General features: G+C 38.0%; 1 protein-coding gene across 1 annotated transcript in view; it reads right to left on the reverse strand.

Moving 5' to 3' along the window:
* myo10 (myosin X) overlaps positions 1-25195 on the reverse strand; it is a 60836-nt gene extending 35641 nt beyond the window's left edge. Inside the window, exons 1-4 of the mRNA XM_073855463.1 lie at positions 24752-25195; positions 11833-11931; positions 9951-10107; positions 580-769 (exon numbers count right to left, since the gene is read on the reverse strand). Of these exons, the coding sequence (XP_073711564.1) occupies positions 580-769; positions 9951-10107; positions 11833-11931; positions 24752-24772 (467 nt within the window). The 5' untranslated portion in view covers positions 24773-25195. The remainder of the gene's footprint in view (positions 1-579; positions 770-9950; positions 10108-11832; positions 11932-24751) is intronic.
* Between the last annotated feature and the right edge of the window lie 1214 nt (positions 25196-26409).

Here is a 26409-nt window from a genome sequence, read left to right on the forward strand (position 1 = left end):
TTGAACTTCATGTGGTCTCACCTAGCAGGTATGATAGTTTATGGGTATTCGATTTCTATTGAAATTCTTTGTTGTGGTTTGCAACATGACAAATAATGAGTTCCTAATGTGTGTATAGGCAGGGCATGAAATTAAAAAGTGCATGCACCTTGCTTGTAAAAAAAGGGTAAAACTTGTCTTTTAGTAGCCTCATCCATCCATGTCTGTGCACGCTCAGGGATTTAAAATTGGTCACGACGTTCAAGAATTCGGCAAATTTGTAACCTCTGTGTCGACCCTCACTAAAACTGATGAGAGATCCCTGGCACGATATGTGCAGTGTGGAGTACAAACACAGCAGTCTGTAACCTTTAACCCTTGCGTGCTTGTGTAATGAGGGCTGTCAGGAAAGCCATGAGTTTGACCTCACACCTCAGTGCAAGGTCACAGGTGAGGGTTAAGGTCTCGGCTGAGACTTTAGGGCTCAGACTGCTTGACAAATAGCTGTAGGTGAACATGAGTGCTCAAACATGTTTCAGAGTGTTCAAAAAAAGTCTCGCTGAAAGTTTGCACTTGCATGACGTTCATACAGTAACATACCTGATGAGCACACACTGGTTGTTCGAACGCTTCCACAGCGATCTGTAGCACTCATTGGCAATGGCGTAGATGTGGGGTGAAATCTCCCCAAGGTGATGTCGACTGTATCGCCCAACGGCCGTGTCATCGTACAGATCGGCCAGACACTGATATGGGTTCACTGCTGCTAAAATAGAGCCAATATATGTATGCAAATAAAAGAGACTTGCATTTAGTTTACACACTTGATAAATGTTTTCTGTGTATGGATGCGTGCATGGTCACCTGCTGTCTACTCACTTACTTTACTGACCACTGATGCAAATGGATTTGATTGGTCGTTCAAATGCTTTGATTTGAATAGCAAATAAGTGCAAATCTACATTTAAACGGTCAAACAGTCAGGTGAGTTCAGGACTCATGACACACTTTACTCATGTGACTCCCATAAACAAATACACAAGGTCACGTGCGGTTTTAAAAACCTCTGTGTAGTATTTTTGGGAGTGTCTCTATGTATGCGTTTGTCCAGACAAACTGAGTTAACGTGAGTGTGTGCTGTTAAAAATGAAAATAAATTTCATTTTGTATAGGATACAAGGCCACATGTAACATACAAGCTGTTACAAAACTTGTGAAAAGGAACATTTTTTAACTTTTTTCTGTGAATAAAACAAAATGAAATAAATTGTTTGCGTATAAAAAAACATACAAAAGGAAATTAATATAAATGTAAAGCTGCAATCAGATGAAACATTTAGTATGGTGGATACATAAGTGAGGAGCTCAGATGCAAAAGCCACCAAAATTTAGCACCTCTGTCAAAAATGATATAAATGATATTAACCAATTCTCTCGACACGTATTATATGTTCATCAAATACTTATACCTGCTTTATCGGTGCCCGATAATGTGTGGTTACATTTCTTCATTCTGACTTTTATTATTTGCAACGTTTCTAGTTGCATCTTTGCAATTGTTTATTATGTCCTATCCAAAGTGGATTTTTAGGTGAAGGTTTTTTGCCAAAAAGCTTGAATGCACTAAGGCCGCATTTACACTGCATGTTTGAAGCAAATCAATTCCGACTTTTTTCACTTATGTGGCAAAATCAGATATGACCCAGGAACATGTAAGCAGGAAAAAAGCACATAGATTCCAAAATTCTCAGATCGGTTTCAGGCCTCATTTATATGCGAAAATAAATCGCATATGAATCGGATACATGCGTTCACGTTGTGGACAAATCTAAATATTCCAGTGTCAAGACGTGTAATACATCATTGAAAAAGCAAAGTTTCAAATGACGTCAACTCTTGTTACAGAAAGAAAGCTGTATCATGTATTCAAACATTGTATAATCATCACATCTGTGTCCATTGCATATTGCAACGTTATACTTCCTCTGTGGTTTAAGTTGTTCCAGGTCTGTCTGCACGTCTACCTGGAATTGTTTCACGAAAGTGTTTAGTGTAAATGATGATATCGGATACAAGTTGCTTTTAAAAGAAGATGTAAGCGGGTCGCCTAAACAAACAAACAGACAAAACAAACAAACAAATAACAAATATAGTCAACAAATCGGAATTGGGCATCAAGATCTATAGTGTTAAAGGAATAGTCTACTCATTTTCAATATTAAAATATGTTATTACCTTAACTAAGAATTGTTGATACATCCCTCTATCATCTGTGTGCGTGCACGTAAGCGCTGGAGCGCGCTGCGACGCTTCGATAGCATTTAGCTTAGCCCCATTCATTCAATGGTACCATTTAGAGATAAAGTTAGAAGTGACCAAACACATCAACGCTTTTCCTATTTAAGACGAGTAGTTATACGAGCAAGTTTGGTGGTACAAAATAAAACGTAGCGCTTTTCTAAGCGGATTTAAAAGAGAAACTATATTTTATGGCGTAATAGCACCTTTGGGAGTACTTGGACTCGGCGCAGTAACACTCTCCCTCTCCCATTATGAGAGTGAGAAGGGGAGAGGACTTTTCAGGCGAGTCGAAGTAGATGTATCATGTATTCATGATAGAGGGATGTATCAACAATTCTTAGTTAAGGTAATAACATATTTTAATATTGAAAATGAGTAGACTATTCCTTTAATATAGCCTAAAGTGACATTTATGATTTTTTTTAAATTACTGACTAATAATCACTTCATTGTAATTAAAGTAAAATTACTAAAATTTAACATAAGAGCCTAAAAAAAAAAACTTATTTAAAAGAAAACATGTCAGTGGGCCACACAAAGGCCCTGTACACACTGCATACTAATTCGGTTGTCATTTGCACTCACACTTAAATATTTGAGTGACAGGACAGCTGGTTGCCTAGCAATATAAAAAGCCATGCTGCACTGCTCTTTTTTAAAGATCACGTTCTTTCTGATCCCATTTTTGAACCCTAGATAGTGTGTAAAGTTGCTATAATAGCATAAATAATACCTGTAAAATGATAAAGCTCAAAGTTTACTGTCACGCGATATATTTTCTTTAACAGAATTCGCCTTTCAAAGTGTACAGCGAACGGCCGGTTTGGACTACAGCCCTCTACTTCCTGCATTAATGCATCAGTAGAACAGTTTTTTGACTAAACTCCACCCACATGAATGTCAGTCGCCAGCTAAGCTAACGGCAAGCTAAGCTAATGGCAAGCTCAGCTGCAGTCAAATCACAACACACTAAACAAACTACACAATCAGAACTTGTTACGTATTTCTGAAGGAGGGACTTTATAGAACAAGGAAGACATCAGCCCGTTCTGAGGGCAGTGAAAACAGCGGTGTACGTTTTTTTACACGTGAAACATAAACATATTTTATATTTCGCACTGTAAACACAACCAAAGCTTCAAAAACACAGAAAGAACGGGAGCTTTAAAGTGACCAAAAAAAGCGCAGTGTGGCGTTTGGTGTGATTTGCCCCTTAGAGGGTTTTTTCATTCAATTGTTCACGGTTGTTCTCCGTTTGATGCTATGACATGAAAGTGTCACTTTAAAGCCCTTTTTACACAGAAATTCCGTTAAATACCCGTAAAATGCATCCTGGATTTTTCCGGAATAGTTAGAGTTTTTTTTCGTTCACACTGCCAAGATTACACGGCATCTGATGGTCCCGGAAAGACACTTGACGTGTTGAAAGTCCCGCCCTCTCTTCCACGCAGCGTCTGAAGTTTGCGTATTATATATCATTTCTCTCTCCAGAAACAACTCGCGTGCATTTTTGTTTATGATAAGACTACAAAGGAGCGCGTGAATGCACAGTTCTATGCTGGTGAATGATCTCAGCTTCAGAGTGGATATTTGACGAGCTCCCTGATTTCTGCTTTGATACAGTTTTCAGAAATTTCTCATCGTGATTGTTTATATGCATTTAAAACCCGCATTTTGAGGAGCTGAACGATATTATCTTGTTGGGATGACATGCGGGTATTTTCGATTATTATAGCTCAAATGAGCACGTGACGCGATATTCTTTTATGCTGCTGAATGATCTCCGTTTCAACACAGTAAGTAACGAGCTAACTTACCTGATATCTGCTTCAGTCTAGTATGCTGCCATTTCTCGTCGTGAATGTTGTAAATCCCTCATTTTAAAGAGTTGAACCAACTTCATGTTGCCATGACACGCGCGTCCTCACTACGGCACGTGCGTCATTGTTTGTGCGTCTCATTTATCATTTCCTGATTACTGCGTCAATCTAGTTTGCAACATTTCTCGTGATGAATGTTTATATGCATGTTATCTCTCGTTGTAAGGAGCTGAACCATAACTTGTGTTGTGATGATGACGCGCGCGTCCTCACTTCGACACGCCCTTTACGGCATTCTTGTTCACACAGAGGGTTACCCGCGTATCTTACTAGGTCCTCTTTCCGGCAACGATCCCAGAAGATTAACGGAACGAGTTTTTGTTCACATAGACGCTTGTCTGGCAATTTTACGGGTATTTTCTGGGACCAGAGGTCTGTGTGAATGGGGTTTTAGATGCACTTCAAAATCAAATTTGCCCCACTGTATCCATGAAGAATAACCACATGAACTTTGCATTATTGTTTATGAGGTTTGATGAGTCAATTCTAAAACACAGTAGTTTAATATTAACATGAATAAAACAGCTAAACAGTAATTCAGCCAGAAGCAAACAGAAGAGGTGGGAACAGTACGCAGGTTTAAGACAAACATTAAACTGTCAGACATTTCATTTTACGTCCTTGGCAGAGGAAAACCCTTTTCCTTAGACACAGGTGTTATCAGTTTCCTCAGAAAAGACTGGCAGGATTCCCTACTTTTCTTTTACAGAAGGATGAAGTCATTCGGGTTCTGTGTAAAGAACAAGCCCCATTACAACACACTTCTGTGCATACTTCTTATGAAAATGTCTTAGGGAAGAGTTTAAAATAAATCGCTAGCATGCATACTGCACTGTACATTTACTGTATAATGTTTTTTTTTTTTAAATCTTACATTTTTACGTGAAATGGTCCACAATGTGTGGTTTTCTAGCCAATAATATGCTATGATACCTTAAAAATGGTATAAACTGAAACCTCACAAACTGAGTATAATGCATATACTGTACACTACAAGATTGCTAATCCAATTGTGCAAAAACGAATGCACATTTTCGTGAGCCATTCATTTATTGCACAGTATTATTTGATGGTAGATGATATATGCACCCTTTGGCATCTGTAATTTAGTAATGCACGTAGCCCACAGCATACATTTCCACATTCTTCAAAATAGTAAGTAGTATGTTTCGCACAAGGCTGTAGACTTCCTGTCTGTGAATTGCTTGGACTGATGTCTGACATACTTCCCTAGAGACACTCAGATGCCATTCAGACAGGCATTTAATATCCATAAGCTTCTTCAGAAATGCAGTGGGGGAATACGGCAAACCTACTCTTCCCATAACCCCCGGGGTGTGCTTCCAAATGTGCGATTTTGCGTGTTACAACACACTTTAGGGATTTAATTGGAGGCGACATCACCATGTTTTAATTGAACTCAGTCCAGTGATGTTATTAATATTGTTATACTGCAATGCAGAATGATGTACCATAATATGCATATTTTAGAAAGAACGTGTGTGTGTTTTAATACGCAGTTGTTATATATTAAACATGCACAGACAGAAGCAGACATATGGTTGCACTTTAGGAACACAGCTGAGATTAACTACTATGAATAGCAATGCATAATAAACACACTACACACACACACAAACACTTTCGTCATTAAATCGAGTGTGTAGGGTGAGAGTTGAAATATGATCCAGCCCAACTAAGCAAAACTATTTCCTGCTACACACACACACACACACTGCAGAAAGTAAGACTATGCAAGAAAAAAACGAACGAATGATAATAAAAAAAGTGAAACCTCACATGCAAAAGAAATTTTCTGGATCACCAGACCCCTCGTGAGTCTGTGTGTGTGTTTGATGTGGAAATCTGCCCTTACATTTTCTGTCCAAGTGTAACTCGGCAAAAACGTCCGCAGCTGTTTATAATCAGAGCGGGAGCGAGAGAGAGAAACCTCTTTGTGTTTTAAATGCGGTGGAATTTGAGCTTCATGCAACACAGATTCCACGAGACCTTTCACATACACTCCGCTCTATTTTCATTATGACTTCTGTGTTTTTAATGGCATGGTGAATGTAAGCGTTTATTTGTGTTTAAAAACTAAATCACTTTAACCTCCGCGCTAAGTAAATAAACCTCTCGGAATTGTGTTTTAGATGCGTTTATGCGTCCAGGTTTTTCATATAACTCCTTATTAGCTGAATAAGGAAAAAGTGAACGCGGCACAGACCACCAAAAACAAACCACACATTGCACAAACAAATGGCACCCTAATGAGTACTGAATGCTCCCATATGCCACCAATTAGCCAATCAATTCTCTGGGTCTAAAAATGTGAGAGGGGTGGAGACGGCAGCTTTCTGTGATGTTAAATTTGAACATTTAGGCCTGGTTTCACAAACAAGGACTATGCCTTATGGGCCATTCACATTATAACGACAACTATAATAATAAATATAGTTTAAAAAAAAACGTTTTATAATAAAGAGAATAGTGGAGTTCACAGCACAACTATAACGATAAAGATACAACGAACAATATCATTGGGATCACTTTCGGAGCGATTGTTTTCCCACCTGATAAAACGATAAACCATTGACAGCCAATTAAATCTATTTGAACTTAACGCACGTGCACTTGAAATGACATTGGAAAAGCTCATTGCTGAGGTCTATAACATAAAATGACCTCAGCGCTGATAAAGTTGCTGTGAAATTTACTACGTAATGTTTTTTTCCCTATCACATTGAATACGCCAAAAGGTAAGATATTAGATTACACAAACTAGATTCACTGTTTAGAGTTACGCGTCGTGTAAATGCATCGTGTTGAGGACATTTGCTGGTTACCCGCTGTGTAAATGCAACAAGAACAGCATATTTACATATTCAGAGACATGTAAACAATTGCTAACGTTTTTATTACAAGAAAAAATATGCCATATTAGTTAGCACGTGTGAGCAAAAATGTATCGTTATCGCCCGGTGATGTCATCTTTATAGTTAACGTTATAGTTATCGTTATAATGCGAATGGCCCTTTAGTCAAATTAGGATACATGTCACTTTTATAAAAATGTAATATAAAATAAATAAATATATAAAATAAATATATAATAAAAAACTAGTGGTGTGCACCCTAAGGTCAAAACAATGACACTGATATATTTTAAGATATAAGTTATTTTCAGTTAAGACGGCTCAAACATTAATTTTAGTCTGGACTAATCTTATGCTACGTACACACCAAATGCGGGGCATCGCTAGCGGGATTTAACTTCATGTCATGCAAATTTTTGTTGTTGCGGAAAAAACGCGCCACCCATATCACGTCATTTGCATCGCCCTATGCGAGAACGCGTCTAATCTCATCTTTACATTAACTTTGTATGTAATCTACTCGCGCAAATCGTCCCTTTTTGACCCAACGCTGGGTTGACACGAACCCGACATTTTTTTAGAGTGTCTATGACATACTTTTTTAAGCTGAACACAAAAAAATGTATATATAGGGGTCAACAAGGCGGATCTTCAAAAAGCACATACTGTATATACATCGGCATACAGTACTTAAAAAAGTCACGTTCTCCCTGATGCTATTTTTTTAACCCTAGTTAGTGTGTAATGTTGCTATAATAGCATAAATAATACCTGTAAAATGACAAAACTCAAAGTTCATTGCCAGGCGATATATTTCCTTTAACAGAATTCACCTTTTAAAGCCTACAGCGAATGGCCGGTTTGGACTACAGCCCTCTACTTCCTGCTTTAATGACGTCACTAAAAGAGTTTTTGACTAAACTCCGCCCACAGGAATACGTCAGTCACCAGCTAAGCTAACGTCAAGCTAAGCTGCTATTGAATCACAACACACAAACTACACAATCAGAACTTGATACGTATTTCTGAAGGAGGGACTTCATAGAACAAGGAAGACATCAGCCTGTTTTGAGGACAGTAAAAACAGTCCTATAAAGATAAGTAAATTGTGTGAAAAATACAGCATTTTTTACATGTGAAACATGAACACGTGCTATATCGCGCACTGTAAACACAATCAAAGCTTCAAAAACACAGAAAGAACGGGACCTTTAACTTGAACTCCAGCGCTGATGTTACTATTAATATGCATTATCGACTGCTTAATAAGCTAAAAACGTAAACATTTTATCTCACCAACATATTGTTTCGCTTTAGAAGACATATATTTACCACGGGATTCATTTAATGCATTATTTAATTATGGATAGAAGTGCTTTTTGGAAATATTATTAACATTTTAACTATTTTTTTAAGGGTGAATCTTCACCAAAAGTGATTTCAAAAAAACTTTTTTCCCCATGTGTTCCTTCTGCTTAATCGTAAAATAAATGAAAAATTGCACACTTTAGCTTAACAACAGTCATCCTCGCAGGTACATCCCATTCAAATCTACCCAGGTACACTGTAAAAAAAGCTTGGTTAGCGTTGGGTCAAATGGGACAAACCCAGCACATTGGGTTGTTATTCTACCTATTCTGGGTTGTTTAATGCCATTGTTGGGTCAAATATAAACATTTTCTGGGTTGATTTAACCACAACATCCCTTTTTGACCCAGCATTTTTAAGAGTGTCCTGTATGATTACTTTAAATTTGTGTATGACATGTCCTACAGTAAATAAATAAACTTGCTTTGTCTTACTACAGACTGATTTTAAAATACACCATTTTCAGATATGAAATAACCATTTTGTCCTTTCATGGGCTTTTCTTCCTTAGGGACACGGCAGTAAGATGCGGGAAATGGTTTTGGTAATGTCAAAACAGGTGCTGTGTACTTTCTCATGGGAAGTGACAGTAACTCTGACGTTATTAAGATAACATCACATACCTGCAGACCACACCCACCTTACTCACTTACTCACAGATGACTGGACAGCTCACGCTGAAACTCAACCAATCACACAGCCTCATGTAAATCAGGGAGCTAGTGTGCGCACGTGTGTGACGGAAAGAGGTGATTCTTGAATTAGATGTGAACACATACACGACCCTGCCTGTTTAAACCCATCTAAAGTCATTTTTTGTGATTTACTGTTTTATACATAAAATAATGTAAATAAAATTCTGTAAAAATATCTTTAATATTGACTAAGTAAGGTCATGACAAAGATTTGAATCAATTAATGAAATCAAACTTTGATGCTCATCAATCAGATTATGAGACTTCAGCCTGGATTTTACAGATAGTGTCACATATGGCACCAATACTCTCATCTATATTACTGGCAAATATTATTAATCAGTGTGTCAGATTTCAATGTAAAACAGTTCACAAAATACATCAGAAGATGTCTCCGATTATGTATTATTAGACTTAACTGAGATCTTTGGGAAAAAATGAAAATGGCTTTAGAGTCAGTCTGCAAATCTGGAACAAGACTAACTGCTTTTGGCACGGATCACATCCCTGGCGCGCACTCACACACTTTCAACACAGTTGAAGCAACTCCAGACTAAAACACAGTACGCTCTTGTGTCACACATTTGTGAGGAAGCACTCAAAGAGAAAGAGGGAGAGAGAGAGAGAGAGAGGTATAATTAAGCAAATATATTTTACCCTGACACATTAATGAACAAAAAGCCATCCAGCCACCTGCACAGCAACCTCGTATCCATGACAATTACGTCTTTCCTTACATCTGAAACATTCGCACACTTACATACACCTAATCATTCATGCAAGTGCATGCTGTGAACACACTGATTGTCTTCATGAGTTTGTGTATTCAGGTGTATGTGCGTTTCCTTACATAAATACTCTTCTGCGTGTAACGGAGCTGCAGGTTGTGTAGAATGGCCCCATCGTGCAGGTCCTGCAGGGTTGCCATGTCCTCTACCCCAGAAATACTGCTGCTGTGCATGGGATAAACCCTCTGCCTGCTGACGGCGTTCTGTTTATAGGTGTACACCTGCAAAACACACGTTTACAACATATATTAACAGCACTGTAACTTTTACCTTTGTGCATGTGTGCATTTTTGCATTTATATGTACATAAAGGTGATGAAAGAAAACAGCAGCCCTATATGCGTATGCAAATTCTGTATTTAAAGGGATAGTTCACCCAAAAATGAAAATAATCACTCTTATGTTGTCCAAAGTCGTAAGACCTCCGTTCATCTTCGGAAAACAGTTGTTTTATATTTAGTCCGAGAGCTTGTTGACCCTTCATTGAAAATCTACGTACGCCATTCTGTCCATGTCCGAAAAAACATTATCAAAGTAGTCCATGTTACATCAGTGGGTCAGTTAGAATGTGTTGAAGCATCGAAAATACATTTTGGTCCAAAAAGAACAATAAATATGACTTTAAGCATTGTCTTCTCTTCCGCGTCTGTTGTAAAGCGCATGCGCAAAACTAAAGTCACGTGACTGCAGTGACGTGGATGACATGTTATCCTCAGACATGTTTGCAAAGTTTTTTTTCCTCTCCCTTTTTTTTTAATCTCCCTCAGACTGTAAACGAAGCCCAGGCGTACAAAAAACAGCTGGGGCGTACCAGATAACACGTCATCCGCGTCACTGCGGTCACGTGACTGACGACAATGCTGAATGAAGTCGTAATTTTTGTTATTTTTGAACCAAAATGTATTTTCGATGCTTCAACACATTCTAACTGACCCACTGATGTCACATGGACTACTTTGGTGATGTTTTTATTACCTTTCTGGACATGGACAGTATACTGTACATAGATTTTCAATGAAGAGTCAACGAGCTCTCAAACTAAATATAAAACATCTTAAACTGTGTTCCGAAAATGAACGAGTTTGAAACGTCATTAATGACGTTATTTTCATTTTTGGGTAAACTATCCATTTAAGTTTGGCAACCAAAACAAGCTTATATTACCATATCCAAAACTATATCACTATTATTATAGCATTAATTTAATAACATTAATTATTTATTGCACATTGGTGATTATTATATTGCTGATGTAGCGTTTAAAAGCAGAAGGTCATAAATTATTACCATGATATTGCCAGACATAAAATGGTTTAAGGCAATTGCTTCAAAGCTCTGGAATAGTAGGTCCGTTTGCTTTATAGCTATCTATAAATGTAACCTAAAGGCTCAATTCATGCCATAAATATCGTCACAAGTTTGTAGTGTTTTTATCATTCATCTCTTCCTATCTTTATTCCCCCTCCTGTGTTTGCTTTCAACCGTACAACACTTTGATTCAGATGTGTACTTATAATTAAAGGCTGTGTGGACTTTGATCTCTTAACCGTGGTAAACCCACTGTAACGTACGGCTAACAAACTATAAGAACCCTTGTAGGTCACAAAGCAACCGAAGCCAGAAACTCAGTAGCGTGCTTAACAGTGCTTAACAAGAGAAAAAACAGACGCAACTCAAATAACAGACGTGACGACTGAAGCATAAACACAAGTGAGTTTACGCTTCGTGTCAGTTCAGTGAGTTTGTGGACTTGCAGATCTCTTATCTAACTCCATGACAACGAACGCCCGCTAGCCTCTTCTGCACACGCGGGGATACAGACATGTTTGTGTGTGAAAAAATGAGAGCACGCCACCTGTTCACAGGTGTGTGTGGATCTGAGGTGCACAAAGCAGATGTTAAGCCACAGTTCCCGTGTAATGCATACACCCCACCCTCCGTCTTACCTGTCCATAGTCTGTGTTAAACACCACCACACCACCAGAACATGAATCCACAGTGCTGGGTACATAATGATCGTCCACCCAGAGCCAAACACGACAGCCCTGCCAAAAAGCACAGTTGTTAGTAATATACTGAACAATAGGAAAACAATAAAAACATGTGTCATTTGCATTGTTTGCAACTGAAAAGCCCTAAAACATAATGTAATAGTTTGGTCAGATTGTTTTAAGAAAGTATCTTTTAATATCAAGAGGCATATCAACCACATTGCAATGACATTTATATGTAACATAAATTAATATTGTTTCCCTTAAATTTTTAGTAGACATCTCAATGTCACAAACTGTGCTCAGATACCCCAAGATACCAAAGTGCAGTGGCGTGACTGCTCATCCGAGGGGCGCAAATTCAAAATATGTGTTCGGAGTGTCACGTGTGTTTTCAAAATATGTGTTTTGCGCGTTGAATAATTATATGTGCATCACGTGTTTTGTCAAAATAAGTGCCTGCTGCACATGCATCAAAACCATTTCTGATAAAAGAGATGCTCACATTCAGAAAATTCTGGTTATGCATGAAATTATGCGAGTATCTGGCAAACGCGAGCGTCTTTTTTATCATTAACCCTTTAGACGCATCTGCAGCAGGCACTTATTTTGACAAGACACATGATATACATAGGATCACTCGATTTGCAGAACACATATTTTGAAATTACGAACCACACACATGGCTGGCTACATACATGTTGTGATAAACTTTGCATCGAGCGCCCTTGAAAAAAGAAGTCACTGGCCGCCACTGCCAAAGTGTGCAATCCGTCACATGTGATGAAGAACACAAGATGATTTTTCAAACGGTCCCAAAACATGCTGGATTATCATGGATTCTTTGCATAAAGTGTATGTCAGCTCAAATACATGTTGTCAATAAAGCAAAGGAGGGAACGATAATATCAGTTGTTTTGAGCTAATAATATAATTTGTAAAGACTAATCTAAGCATTATCACTAGTCGTCTCAGACTTTTCTTATTGCAACTACAGTAAAAGCTTCAAATCAATAAAAATAAAAGATGTCTGTGATATATGTTTTCCTCTGGGAGGGTCTCCTAATCAGGACTGTATGTAGGCTACATTTAGGTCTGAAAGGTACTACTACAAATACCTCAAGCTTATTAAAGACCAATTACCTTCTCTCTCTCTCTCTCTCTCTCTCTCTCTCTCTCTCTCTCTCTCTCTCTCTCTCTCTCTCCAAACACACACACACACACACACACACACAAACGTGCGCGCTGATGGAAGAAACACATGGTGATCTGAACTGCTATGACTGCTTGTGAGGCCCCACTGAAACAGACACACATGAACTTTAACCCCATTCCCCACTTTACACATATATGCACACACACACACACACACACAGTCAGCATTGCATGAAACACTGGCACATTGTTTTCAGTCTGGTAACAAACTGCATTATGGGTATAGTAGTTGTATAAACTGAGCACATGTGCTAAAATGCAGTTTTCCGAATACAACACTTCTTTTGTGCTGATGAGACAAACTGGAGTAAAACATAACAAAAAGTCCACATGACGTAAAATTCCAATGTTAAATACATTACAATAAGGTTGTATTTTAACATGAGTTGATGCATTTTGCTAGCACAACAAAGATTAATGTTAATAAACACTAAAAACTCCATTGCTCATTATTCGTTAATGTATTTACAAATGTTAACAAATACTACCATATTGTAAACTGTTAATCTGTGTGTAGATTTCATGTAGTAAATTAATTGAACATACATGTAAATATTAAAGGAATAGTCTACTCATTTTCAATATTAAAATATGTTATTACCTTAACTAAGAATTGTTGATACATCCCTCTATCATCTGTGTGTGTGCACGTAAGCGCTGGAGCGCGCTGCGACGCTACGATAGCATTTAGCTTAGCCCCATTCATTCAATGGTACCATTTAGAGATAAAGTTAGAAGTGACCAAACACATCAACGTTTTTCCTATTTAAGACGAGTAGTTATACGAGCAAGTTTGGTGGTACAAAATAAAACGTAGCGCTTTTCTAAGCGGATTTAAAAGAGTAACTATATTTTATGGCGTAATAGCACTTTTGGGAGTACTTCGACTCGACGCAGTAGGAAAAACGTTGATGTGTTTGGTCACTTCTAACTTTATCTCTAAATGGTACCATTGAATGAATGGGGCTAAGCTAAATGCTATCGTAGCGTCGCAGCGCGCTCCAGCGCTTACGTGCACACACACAGATTATAGAGGGATGATTCAACAGTTCTTAGTTAAGGTAATAACATATTTTAATATTGAAAATGAGTAGACTATTCCTTTAACAATAAACCTCTTCTTCTATTTGAAAAACATTACCAAAGCCCTTTTCACACAGAGATTGTGAAATGTGTTAGGGATTTGTCCGGGGATCATTCGATTTTGGTTCATCCATACTGCCAATGATTTTCCGGAATGAGCACTTGGCAAATTTTAAAGGTTTTATTTTTGGCCATTTTTTGCCTTTATTAACAGTGAATGAGAAGAGGACAGGAAAGTACAGGGAGGAGAAATGGGTATAGGATCAGCAAAAGTGTGAAAGCACCACATGTCAGAGTTCTGCCCCACTACACCATCGGCTCCAACGGCAAATTTTAACCACAGCATCTGAAGTTTATCGTGATTTCTCTTTTGAGAAACCACACACACGTGCATTTATGACAAGATCATAAAGGAGTGTAAAACGCGCTGTTTTATTATGCAGCTGAATGATCTCAGCTTCAGCGCAGACAGTGATGAGCTCCCTGATCTCTGTTTCAGTCCAGTTTGCAGATATTTCTCATTGTGAATGTTATCTGCATTTAAATCCAGCATGTCAAAGTGCTGAACGATAACTTCTTGTTGCAATGATATGCGCATCCTCACTACAGCACGCCCCTCATGGCACTGTAAATGTTACAGCAATGTTACTATAGGTCCCCTTTATGGGAGTGATCCTTGAACATTTACGGTACGTGTTTGGGTGTTTAAAATATAAAGCATACAGTTACAAACATCTCTTCATGTACTATTTTGCACATGATTTCAAATGACATCATATAAACCAATTGTGTTGTTTTTTCATGTTTAAGGGGGAAATTTTAATTACCGCAATGTGTCCATGAATGGATTTTGGTTCTTTGACATGGAAATATAATTAAAAAATCTAAAAAATAAAAAGCTTCAGTGCATGTTATACTATAAACATTTACAGTAAAAAACATGTGGTATTTGGTGATCATTGGTAAATGTAGAGACAATAATAAGGAATAGAAATGTGTCCAAGACCAATTTTCTCATCCTCCACAACAATTTTCAATCATTGTTTAAGCCCTCAAGAAACTAAGATTTTCAAAAAAAAAAGTTGGAAGGGACACAATTGACTGTGACACTCAAGATGGCCACCAGGTAAGCAGTTCTTATTTTTTCTCTCCAGATAAAAGTTGAAATTTTGTTTGTCATAGTACCTAGACATCTTTTTAATTCTCATTTTCCTAAACATGAGTTTGTAAATGCAAATATTTAATGTAATGTCATGTTGCGGTAATGATAATTTTTGATAATGATAATCTAAAAAAATTTATAATTCTATAGGAAATATTTTTTAAATCCTCTAAAAAATAATGGTTATAGTAAGTTCAGATATATGTGCAAAAAAATTGGCTTCAATGGCTTTTTAAAAAAAATCTAATGCTGATGCTGGTGTATATACAGAAGCCTCTATTGCCAATTTTACAGAAATGGTGTTGTGTGAATGGGGTTTAAAAAACAGCGACAACAAATTTGATTCTCTTTTTCTATTCTCTTGATCTCTTATTCATTCAGTGGCATACCCTCAGCAGCTCTTTATAACCCAGACCACCAAAAACCCACACACATGCTGTTCAATGATTCGACTGAACTGTTACAGAACAGCTGTGCATTTGGACACACACGTAAAGTGAGAGTTACACATTTTCTCCCAGCAAACAGTCTTCTGTGTCCTCATTCAAAAGTGTGATCAACCACAACTACCAATCAACACGATGCAAATCATAAAACAGGTGTGTACGCTGTGAGACGGAGAACACCCATCACTGGTGTCACTTAAGTTGAGTGAAAAATAAATATTTCTATAAAGAAAATGAAATAATAACTGACTAAATTATTACATTACTAATGTTCAGAGGACGAACTGCAAATGTGACCTCTCAGCAGGAAGAGGATTTTAAACAGGACAAGCTCTTATAAAGCATAAATATTAGCGTTTACTTTACCCATTGTTTGACATAGGCATGGGCCGGTATCAGATTTTGATAACCTTAAGCAAAAATACCACTGTTTCACAGTGTTGCGGTATTGCCACTCCAACACTAAAATGTGTTATTTCAAATGTCTGCATATATAAACAATTACTTTTCAACTGGACACAATACATTTTATTTACATACAACATATGCCAGGCAAAAACAAAGCCTTTAAATTGTTCTTTTAAAAAATGCATTTTAAATGTTTATTAAATGTAATCATCAAATCAATGACATGATGATTAAAATGATTTAATGAATTTTGTGTAAACACAGCTCATACCTCGGAAAACAATATCACAGAAAATTTGAGTGGTTTTGAAACCTTTACTCCTTAAAACCGGTAACCGGCCCATGCCTAGTTTGACAGTAAGAGCATTAAAACTCAAGAGAATCAGTTATCATCCCCACCGAGTAAAAAGGGCAGACACCACAAAATAAACATTGTTTTGGTTAAATGGGAACATAGGTCGGTAGAGGAAATTGACAGTTTAACAGAGTAATTTTCTCAGTTTAAAGACGATTACTATCATATGTACAACAAATAGTTGTTTCTACAGCCATATGCACATATGTAGGTCTACTGCTGACCTGCCAGAGGTTACTAAAGTCATTAGCTGTGAATTATGGAGAAACAAAATAGAGAAATAGATATGATAATGATTTTACCAATGAAAGCATTACACATTATGTTTATGAAATATTACAATGGCAAACATTTAGAGGAAATCCCACTTTTTTTAAAGAATGGTCTTTTCCAAGAGTCTGCATAAGTAAAGTTCACTGCCTATTGTTTTAAATTTGCAAGTAGGGTTTATAGTGAGAGTTTTAAGTATCAGCATTTACCTTTAAATAAAATAAGAGAGAACCAAGCACTGCCAAAACACAAATAAAAGCCACAGAAAACTGTACAATGGACAAACATATCATCTCTCTACTTCTTTTTTTAAATGACTAAAACCTCAAATCTTCCAGTCTGCCTCATCAAGTCAGTGTCTCAAACCCAAACAAACAGGAAGCTGTTTTCTACCATAAACCAAGTTTATCTCAGGAATTTTGGGCCTCTAATCCAATTCTCCATCTCTGCAACAAAGCAAAACACACTAGCACTAAGTTACCCAATGTTTCACTCAAGGGCTTAAATCGTTGAGAAACCCCCCGAAACTGAAATCATGAACACACACATTACTCTTCACTCTGGGTTAATGTGTCATAGATCTCTAAACACACACACACACACACACACACACACACACATACATATTTACATAGCTATTTAAATGGGGAAATACCATAGACGCCTATTGTTTTTAAATACTGCTCATTTTAACTCTTACCCACACCCTAACTCTCAATTTGATTTATACCAAATGTGCCAACGATAAGCTAAACTCTTAAGGGAACAAAACTCTTTAAAGGGGACATTTCACAAGACTTTTTTAAGATGTAAAATAAGTGTCCCAGAGTATTTATGTGACGTTTTAGCTCAAAATACCATAATTTAATATAACATCAGGGTTTCCCGCAGCACTTTGCAGTTCGGGCGGCCCAACTAAGCAGGGACACCCTACCGCCTTAACTAGGTCAACCAAAAAAACAACAACAACAACAAAAGGCTGTCAAGTGCATCTCGGAAAATAGCGCAAACACGCTTCACACCGCGAGCGGGCATGCGCGCCACACGGCCGAAATGAGAGAAAGGTCCTTCACTGTCTGGAGGATAGGCAGTTGATTAAACGCTTGTCCATGAGTAATTAAGTGGACTTATGTTTTGGGTTTATTTAAGCCTGTTATTGTATTAGTCTATAGTTCTTGCAAATTTAAAGTAACTGGTGATTTTGTTGTTTGAGCAACCTACTAGCTAGGTTTTACGTACCTGTTGATTCGATATAATTGTTGAGAGCTCTTGCTCACGTTATTTATGTGCATTATTTAAATGCTACAGTAGTTACACTCCTTTAAGATAATGTGTTTAATAGTGGGAAATAATCTGTTTTTACAATCTTTCATCTATCATCGTTCGCCAGAATTCTACAACATCTGCTTCGGTTTGTGTTTATTAACCCTTTAGTTTCACTTCATCACACAGCAATTCCCGTTAGAGGTATCTGTTAAAAACATTTAATTCATTAGTAATCTATTATATGTTAATTTTCTGTAATAGTTTCTTCAAAATTATGATTTATGTGAGTGTTTTTAATAAAAATATTTACATATTTATCAAGACGCGTACACCCCGCCCCTTTGATTACCACGCCCCCCAAGGACCCGCCCACCCCTACAACCTTAACAAGCAAATTTTCTGCGGAAACCCTGAACATGAGCCAGTTTTGGTTGTATCCACACAAATGAGCTGATAAAATGCGAACACTAATCGCCATAATGATAGTTTGTTGAAATTGAAATTCAATTGTGCTGTCAATTATTTTCTCTCTCTCTGCACCAAATGGCAGTGCCGTGGTTGGATAATGCAGATTAAGGGGTGGTATTATTATACCAAGATCCCGTTCTGACATCAGAAGGGGAGCCAAATTTCAATGACCTATTTTTTCACATGTTTTTGCAGAGAATGGTTTTCCAAAACTAAATTACTGGGTTTTTCTTTTTCACATTTTCTAAGTTGATAGAAGTAGTGGGGACCCAATTATAGCACTTAAACATGGAAAAAGTCAGATTTTCATGATATGTCCCCTTTAAAGATATCTTCAGAAGATATTTAATTATCTTTATGCAAAAACAACAGAGATCTATCATATGTCCATATCCTTGACAGAAGAGTATTTCGAGTTAAGCAGCTCTGACCGTGTCTCGTATTTATCTGCAAACATGAGATGATTAGGACAGCTCAACCAGTTTAACCCACACACGTTCATACCATTACAGCTTATAATTCACATGAAAATTCTCTACGCAAAACTATCCTTCTTAAATGTTCACACAGATTTCAAATGACCTTTTTTAAATGGCAAAAAATTACAGCAGTGACATTTATTTCTGAAAGAACGGAATTGTAAGAGAGAAAAAAAAAACAGGAAGAAATAAAAAGAGAACGTGTTTGCCAGATTTTCTGGGCATTTGTTCAGATCCTGTTCTAAAACAGATGTCTCGGGAGATTCACGCATTTGAACAGGTAGCAATGAATCCAACTAAAACATCACACGCGAAACCCATGCGCAGCTCCCAAACACAACATCAGCGACTTCAAATCTCTTTTCATGTTCGGATAAAAGAAAAACCTTGCACTTTGAAGCCGAAAACTTCTGTGTGTGTACGTGTGTCCTTGCATTGTGTTTCTAAACTCCTAAAATAATATCAAGAGTTTTGGAGAGTGGTCACGCTGGGCGGAGTAAAGGATGAAACAGACCAGAGTAACTCTGTAATCTCAATGCTGCTTACCGAGCATGTTTAGAGCTTACCACACCACATACACACGCACACACATAGATACTTCTTCATGGCTTGCTCCATGTCTGCCTCTCTCTTCCCCCCTTTTTGCTTCTCTCAATTGGTTGCAGGAAGTAGGGGATCAGATATCGTTTAGGTCAACAGGAAGACAGAGCAATGATGAAGGGCATTCCTGCATTTTTCCAACCCAAAGACCCAAAACCCAGCTCTCTTATACACAGCGTGATGTGCGCGTACGGTAGGGTTCAAGTTTGGTTTTCTTGACGTGTAACCAAACTTTTCTCACCAAGCAACCCCTTAAAACACACAAACTCTCTTACTTCTTGGCTGCCTGACCTACTTTTCCAAAGCAGTCTCGATTTCTCTTTTCTAATTTGAAAAATGTGTGTTTATACTTTGCAACAAGTATGGATGAGAGGGATGCAGAAAGAGAGAAAGAAAGAGAGAGAGGTGGCTATATAAACTCTCACACCGACCATCTTCGCATGCATGTATGCATTGCACACATGGGTGTGCATGTGTGTTTTCGCCCTTTGCACCTGGCCATAATTTACAAGCATCAGAGAAATTATATTGTGATGAATTATAACCGGAAGATCGCTTGTTTGCTTCCTCATTTGTTTGGCGATTACAATGTGCTGGTCATCAAATAAACCAGTCAAGCATTAAGTAGTTTGTCTGCATTCTTCTGTTGACACAACTGTCGAAAGACACGCAAACATTGACGGATTAACAGAAATATGAGGCACTTTAACACATACAGACTTTTTAGCTGTCAGTACATGTACTATACAAAATTAATCCACTACCAGTTCTTCTCCTGCAACCTCTTTCTCTCTCTGTTCTGAATATCAATGTCTTCATTACAAGCAGCTTTTCACTCTGCAGTTTAATCATTTAGCAACTCACAAGTTGAACATGAAAGGGACTGCGAGTGTTCGTGTTTATGTGCAATGCCTGGCAAAAACGTCCCTTTTTGAACATCTTCAAAGATAAAACTATTCATAAGCATTTTTATCTTTTAGGAGAAATGTAAGGGTTTGGATTTCAGTCAATCAGGTTTATTTGAATGTCTTGCATGTAACATTGAAATGATGCACTGATGCTCTCCATCTCATATTACACAACCCTGTATCACGAAATTATGTACGTATAGTCACGTAAATTTTTGAGTGTTTTTGCGTGAACATGTCACGCATTTCTGTTTACGTGTCACTGTCACGTAATTGTTACTCAACTGTTTTGTCCTATTTTCAAACTATTGACGCTTCGGTTTACGGTTAGATTTGGTGTTTGCATTAGGAAGTCACTTTAAGTATTGGTTTATACTAGGGATGCACCGATAGGATTTTTTTGGACCGATACCGATTTAAACAGACAACTTCTGGCCGATACCGATACTAAACACTTGTAAACAATACTATACAGTTGGTCCATTAGCTACTTTATTTCTGCATCAAATTATTTTTACTGAACATGGATTGGATCTAATTAACATTTAACTGACCAACATAATAAGAGAGGCACAAATTAAGCTAAAACAAATATAATAAGACAGCATGACAACCTTCAAAAGTGGTTTTTGCTATTCAGCATTTATTTTATTAACAACATTAACTCATTTTTTTTTTTTTACATATAATGGATTTCTTTATGCAGTTAATTAATAAACAATCGGTATCGGCCTTTCTCATGCTATTGCCGATATGCCGATGGTTTCAAATTCATCAAAAATCGGCCGATAAATATCGGCGGTCGATACATCGGTGCATCACTAGTTTATACCTTTTTTGGTTTTTTTTTGGTCTATATTTTATGATTTTTTAACTATTTTCTCCTGGCATCAGGGTTAGAGTTGGGTTTGGGTAAGGATGTCATTTTGTGTAAATCTAACCCTAAACCGAAGCGACAATAGCAAGAAAATAGGACAAAACAGTTGAGTAACAAATACGTGACAGTGACACGTAAACAGAGATGCATGACATGTTCACGCAAAAGGCGGAAAAGCGTGTTAGTGTCACGAAAAAAACCTCAAATTTACGTGACTATGGGTACGTAATTTCATATTACAACAGCATCAAAGAAAATCTTTTGTATAATTATAATTATAGTTAGCTTAATACTTAAACCAACTAAAACAATACAGCATGTCCGCATTTGGATAGGTAAATATGTGTTTGTGTATAGTGTTACACGACCGTGCTATACGCCAGGTGCTAAATACGATCCACCCTATGTGTGTTTTACTATGTAGATAAAACTTAGCATACGCATATGCTTGAAATATGAACGGCAATGCAGCAGAATTGAAGCAGAGAAAAAGAAAGTTACAACCAACCATGATAAATGCAAATCAAAGTAAGGATTTATTATTTCAGAAAACGCATGTTAACCGATCTCTGATCAGTCAGCGTCTACATACGTACACTGTAAAAATTCCTTGTTACCCTTACATTTTTAAGTTTAATCAATTTGGAATTACAAATTATTTCAACTTTCTTGACTAGTGATGAGTTATATAAAAATAAAGTTCAAATAACTTGTAAATTCAAGTTAATTAAACTTACAAACTTAAGTGCAACGTACTTTTTAACATTGCATAGGACTGTTCCCTTTCAGGAAAAGAGCAACCTGGAGCGATTCCATTCCCAGCCCGTCACTCTTCTGTCAAACATTATACCTACGACGCTGATTGGCCAACTCGTAAGAAAACAAAGGGATTTACCTTTGAATAAGCGCCGCCCATAGCGAGTGCAGGGAGGCATTAACCTTGATGACGCCGCTGTGCAAACACAGCCGTACACAAACACACCTAAAAGAGAAACGACCTGTGGCCATACCTGCAAACTGAATTGTGTGCATATGCATCCGTGCTAAACCAAAACACAAACAGAAGTAGGGCAATAAACCTTCTCACTCTGAGACTGAAATCATACTGTCTCTATTTTCCTCTCTCTCTCTCTCTCTGAGGTTAGTTATGCATATGAGCCATGCATTAAACCGAAATCATACCCTCACTCTCTTGCTGAGGTCAGTCATGTAGACAGAGCTATGTGACAGGCAGGCATTCACGAGCGTCATGATTCCCTTCCCCATCCCGCACGCAAGTTTCTGCTGAATCCGTTTCCGTGCACACTGCTCTCTCTCTCTTTTTAAAGACTGCTCCTTTTGTTCAAAACCGATTCGCCTGCTAGATATGCAGCAGCCGGCGGATATTTGAGACTATTGTGTGAAGTTGGTGCAGTTTAAGCTCCAGGCAACTAGCTGCATGTTATGTGCTTTCCTTCAAGACCACAACACTTAATATATATATATTAACTATATATGGGTGTCAAACTTTGGTCCCAAGGGGCCACTCTCCTGCAGATGTAGACCCAGCATCGCTCCAGGCAGGACATCTGTCAGTAACTTTTATGTAATGGTGAAGACATTTTAACTGGTTCAGGTGTGTTTGATTAGGGTTGGAGCTGAACTCTACAGACAGGTGCCCATTAAGGATTGGTTTTAAAGGGGACATTTCACAAGACCTTTTTAAGATGTCAAATAAGTCTTTGGTGTCCACGGAGTATGTATGTGAAATTCTAGCTCAAAATACCACATTGATAATTTATGTTAAAATTGCCACTTTTGTAGGTGTGTGCAGTTTTTGGATCCAAATAAGATGATCTCTGCACTAAATGGCAGTGTTGTGGTTGGATAGTGCAGATTAAGGGGCGGTATTATTATACTAAGATCCCCTTCTGACATCACAAGGGGAGCTAAATGTCAATGACCTATTTTTCACATGCTTGCAGTGAATGCTTTACCAAAACTAAGTTTCTGGGTTGATCTTTTTCACATTTTCTAGTTTGATAGAAGCACTAAAGACCCAATTATAGCATTCAAAATGATCAGTGCTGTGAGACCCCAGCTGAGAACCAATATTAGGCTACATGCGATTAAGGGTTTATTTCATTAATGCCACACCTCCATAAGTGTAAAGCATCATCTTAAAAAAAGCATAATGTTATGCCTCGAGCCAAAAACTGGGAGCGTTTGCTTGTGACTCACTTGGCGCTGGCTCAGGGGAGCGGCTCGTGCTGCTGATCATCATCTCGAGCTCATGTCACTATCAGGTTATGAGTGATGAATAATAACACTGTCTGATTCCCATCATCACCAGTCCAAACAAGCATTGCCCAAAATTCCCTTTATGATTGATCATAGATCCACTTTGATTCATTTCCAGTTTCATTTTCAAACAATAAAAATGTATCATCATTCAAAATTTGAATTAATATACATTAACCCTGCTGAAAAAAACAATAAAACCATTACAGAAAATTCTAATGGTTTCCATTAACATACCAATAGGAACCACTAGCTTTTACCATTAAAACCACTACACTGTAGTGTGTTTTGGGCAATATTCCATTAGAACCAATACATATTCCAATAGAACCAAAAGAACCAATACATAGACCCAATAGAACCAATACATACCATTAGAGACCAACAAAAACCAATACACTGTAGTGTGTTTTGGGCCATATTCCATTAGAACCAATAAAATTCCCAATAAAACCAATAGAATGTTCTGTAATGGTTTTATTGTTTTTTTCCAGCTGGGAAATATGCAACATATAGTAATATTAATAAAATATTAATAAAAATATTAATTCTAAAAAAACGGACATTACCATTAGCAAAACTAATATACCAGAAATATAATACATTAAATAAAAATGTATAAATTATTATTTTCAGAACTCTAATCAATTATAGCCTTTTTTTAGTCAACGATACTTTGTTAGTTTTACAGTAATGATTATTAGATAAACATAGGTACAATAAAAGCTGAGCTGTCACTATCGAAACCACTTGTTAATTCAGCGGGTGTACACGGTCCAAGTTTATGTTTGGACTTCTAATAATAGCGACGGGATGTAGAGGAGGAAACAAGAAGAAAGGTGAGGAAATGCCTGCGATATCCATTGGGAACGAGACCAGACCAAACCGAGACCAGAACCGGCTAAAAGCGCGCACACACTCTCTTAAACATTACAAAAACTTAAAGAATAAGAGCGACTACAGCGAAGAAAGACATACAACTAGTTAGTACATTGTTACTAAGCATCATGTTTTGAAACACAAACAGCTGAACATATTACAGTAATTTTTACATTACCTCTGTGAAAAAGTTATCCATTGTCCTTATAATTATTAATGTCTGAGGTCTTCATAGGAGTATCCGAGCTGAGCCATAAGTGACACACAACCGCGTGAAAAGTTCACGCATCTCACTGAACTCTGGTAACCAATGAAGCCAGTCTCTTTCTCTCTTCGCAGAGATAGCCTACAGTACGTCTTTGTTTCAGACCATACAGATGTTTAAAAAAAATACAATGTGCCCGCTACGAGACGCGAAAGTATAAAAGAGTGGACTAGTTCACTAGCGCCGTAACACTGGGTCTCGCGAGGGGCAGGCTGATGTCCGTGACGGGATTAAAAGATGCAGCGCGAGGCAGCTTTGTATGCCGGTGTGACACGCGCCTCGGTAAACAGCGAGGGCTTCGTCTCCTGCCAAGTTTGCGGTGACTCGGACTCCACGGAGTCTGATCTCTGACCGGTGGCTCCGCCCCGCGAGCAGTTTGAATGGGAACATTTTAAGGCCCGGGTATACTTTTTTTCCGCGTCCGCGTCCGGCTCGCGCGCGCACGCGTCCGCGAAGCTTTCCGAGTATACTCCGCGCGGCCACACGCGGATGGCCGCGTTCGACACTATACGCAATACAAATGATTTCTTATTCAAATTATTAGTCTAACAGGCTGTCAGGACAGCACTGATTTGGCGACATTTACAGTACATTAAAACATTAGGATAGGTGAAGAAAAGTAACAGATCCACCATTGCAAACACAGTTTAGAACAAACAACAAGACAACAAAGAACAGGAATCAAACAAACATGCTCCAGTGCTTTCTCTTCTTGGAAGAAGTAAAAGTTAAAGAAGAAAAACGATAGTGTGTGTGCAAAATGTTGTCTATTTCCTTTGTATAATTGTTTATAGTGGAGTGTCCTGTCTAAATATTTTAACGCGCATGCGCTGTTGTACGCGGACTGTACGCGCACTGTCCGCGCGGTCTCAAATTTTGGGCTGCACGCGGACGGTCCGCGCGGCCGGCCGCGGACCCTCTTGATGACGAAAATGACGTCATGCGGACGGCGCGCATACGCGGACGTCCCTAGTATACTTTCGGCTTTAGACGCCTCGCGCGCTCCGCCTGGCGTTCCCGTGGTGAGGGTGCGCGCGGGCCAATCGAATCTCCTAGCCTATCGGGATCGTGTGTCTTCCGTTGTTTGTAAACCTCAACACAAATGAAACAGGAGTACATTTTTACAGGTACAGTGTACACCTGTGCAACTTTTACTCTGCGTCCATGTCCCCCAGCTGTAGAATGTACTGTTGCAGTGCTTATAAATGGGTTTTTCAGCACTTTTTTAGTTTATGAAGAAAGTATGTGTAGTGTGAATGTGTTTGTCAAGGTTGTGTCAGGTCAGGCTGAGTGAACTTTTTACCAGCTGCCAACACAAATGCCCTACACAGCTTTGTATCTTACGCCATATAACCTTTAAATCGTATAAACCTTTCAACTACAAACCTTCCAAATAAACGTTCAGAAAAACATTAAACCACTCCTATGCATTAACATAACACACAGAAAAAAATCTACGGTGATGGTCATGCACAAAGTCCACATATCATATCACAGTTCTGCCGGGCTTTTGTCCCTGTGTACGTTTATGTATGTATAATATAATTTTGTTATGTCACAGATTTGAGCTG

This window comes from Misgurnus anguillicaudatus, chromosome 2 (assembly GCF_027580225.2).
Source record: "Misgurnus anguillicaudatus chromosome 2, ASM2758022v2, whole genome shotgun sequence".
Classification (NCBI taxonomy): Eukaryota; Metazoa; Chordata; class Actinopteri; order Cypriniformes; family Cobitidae; genus Misgurnus; species Misgurnus anguillicaudatus.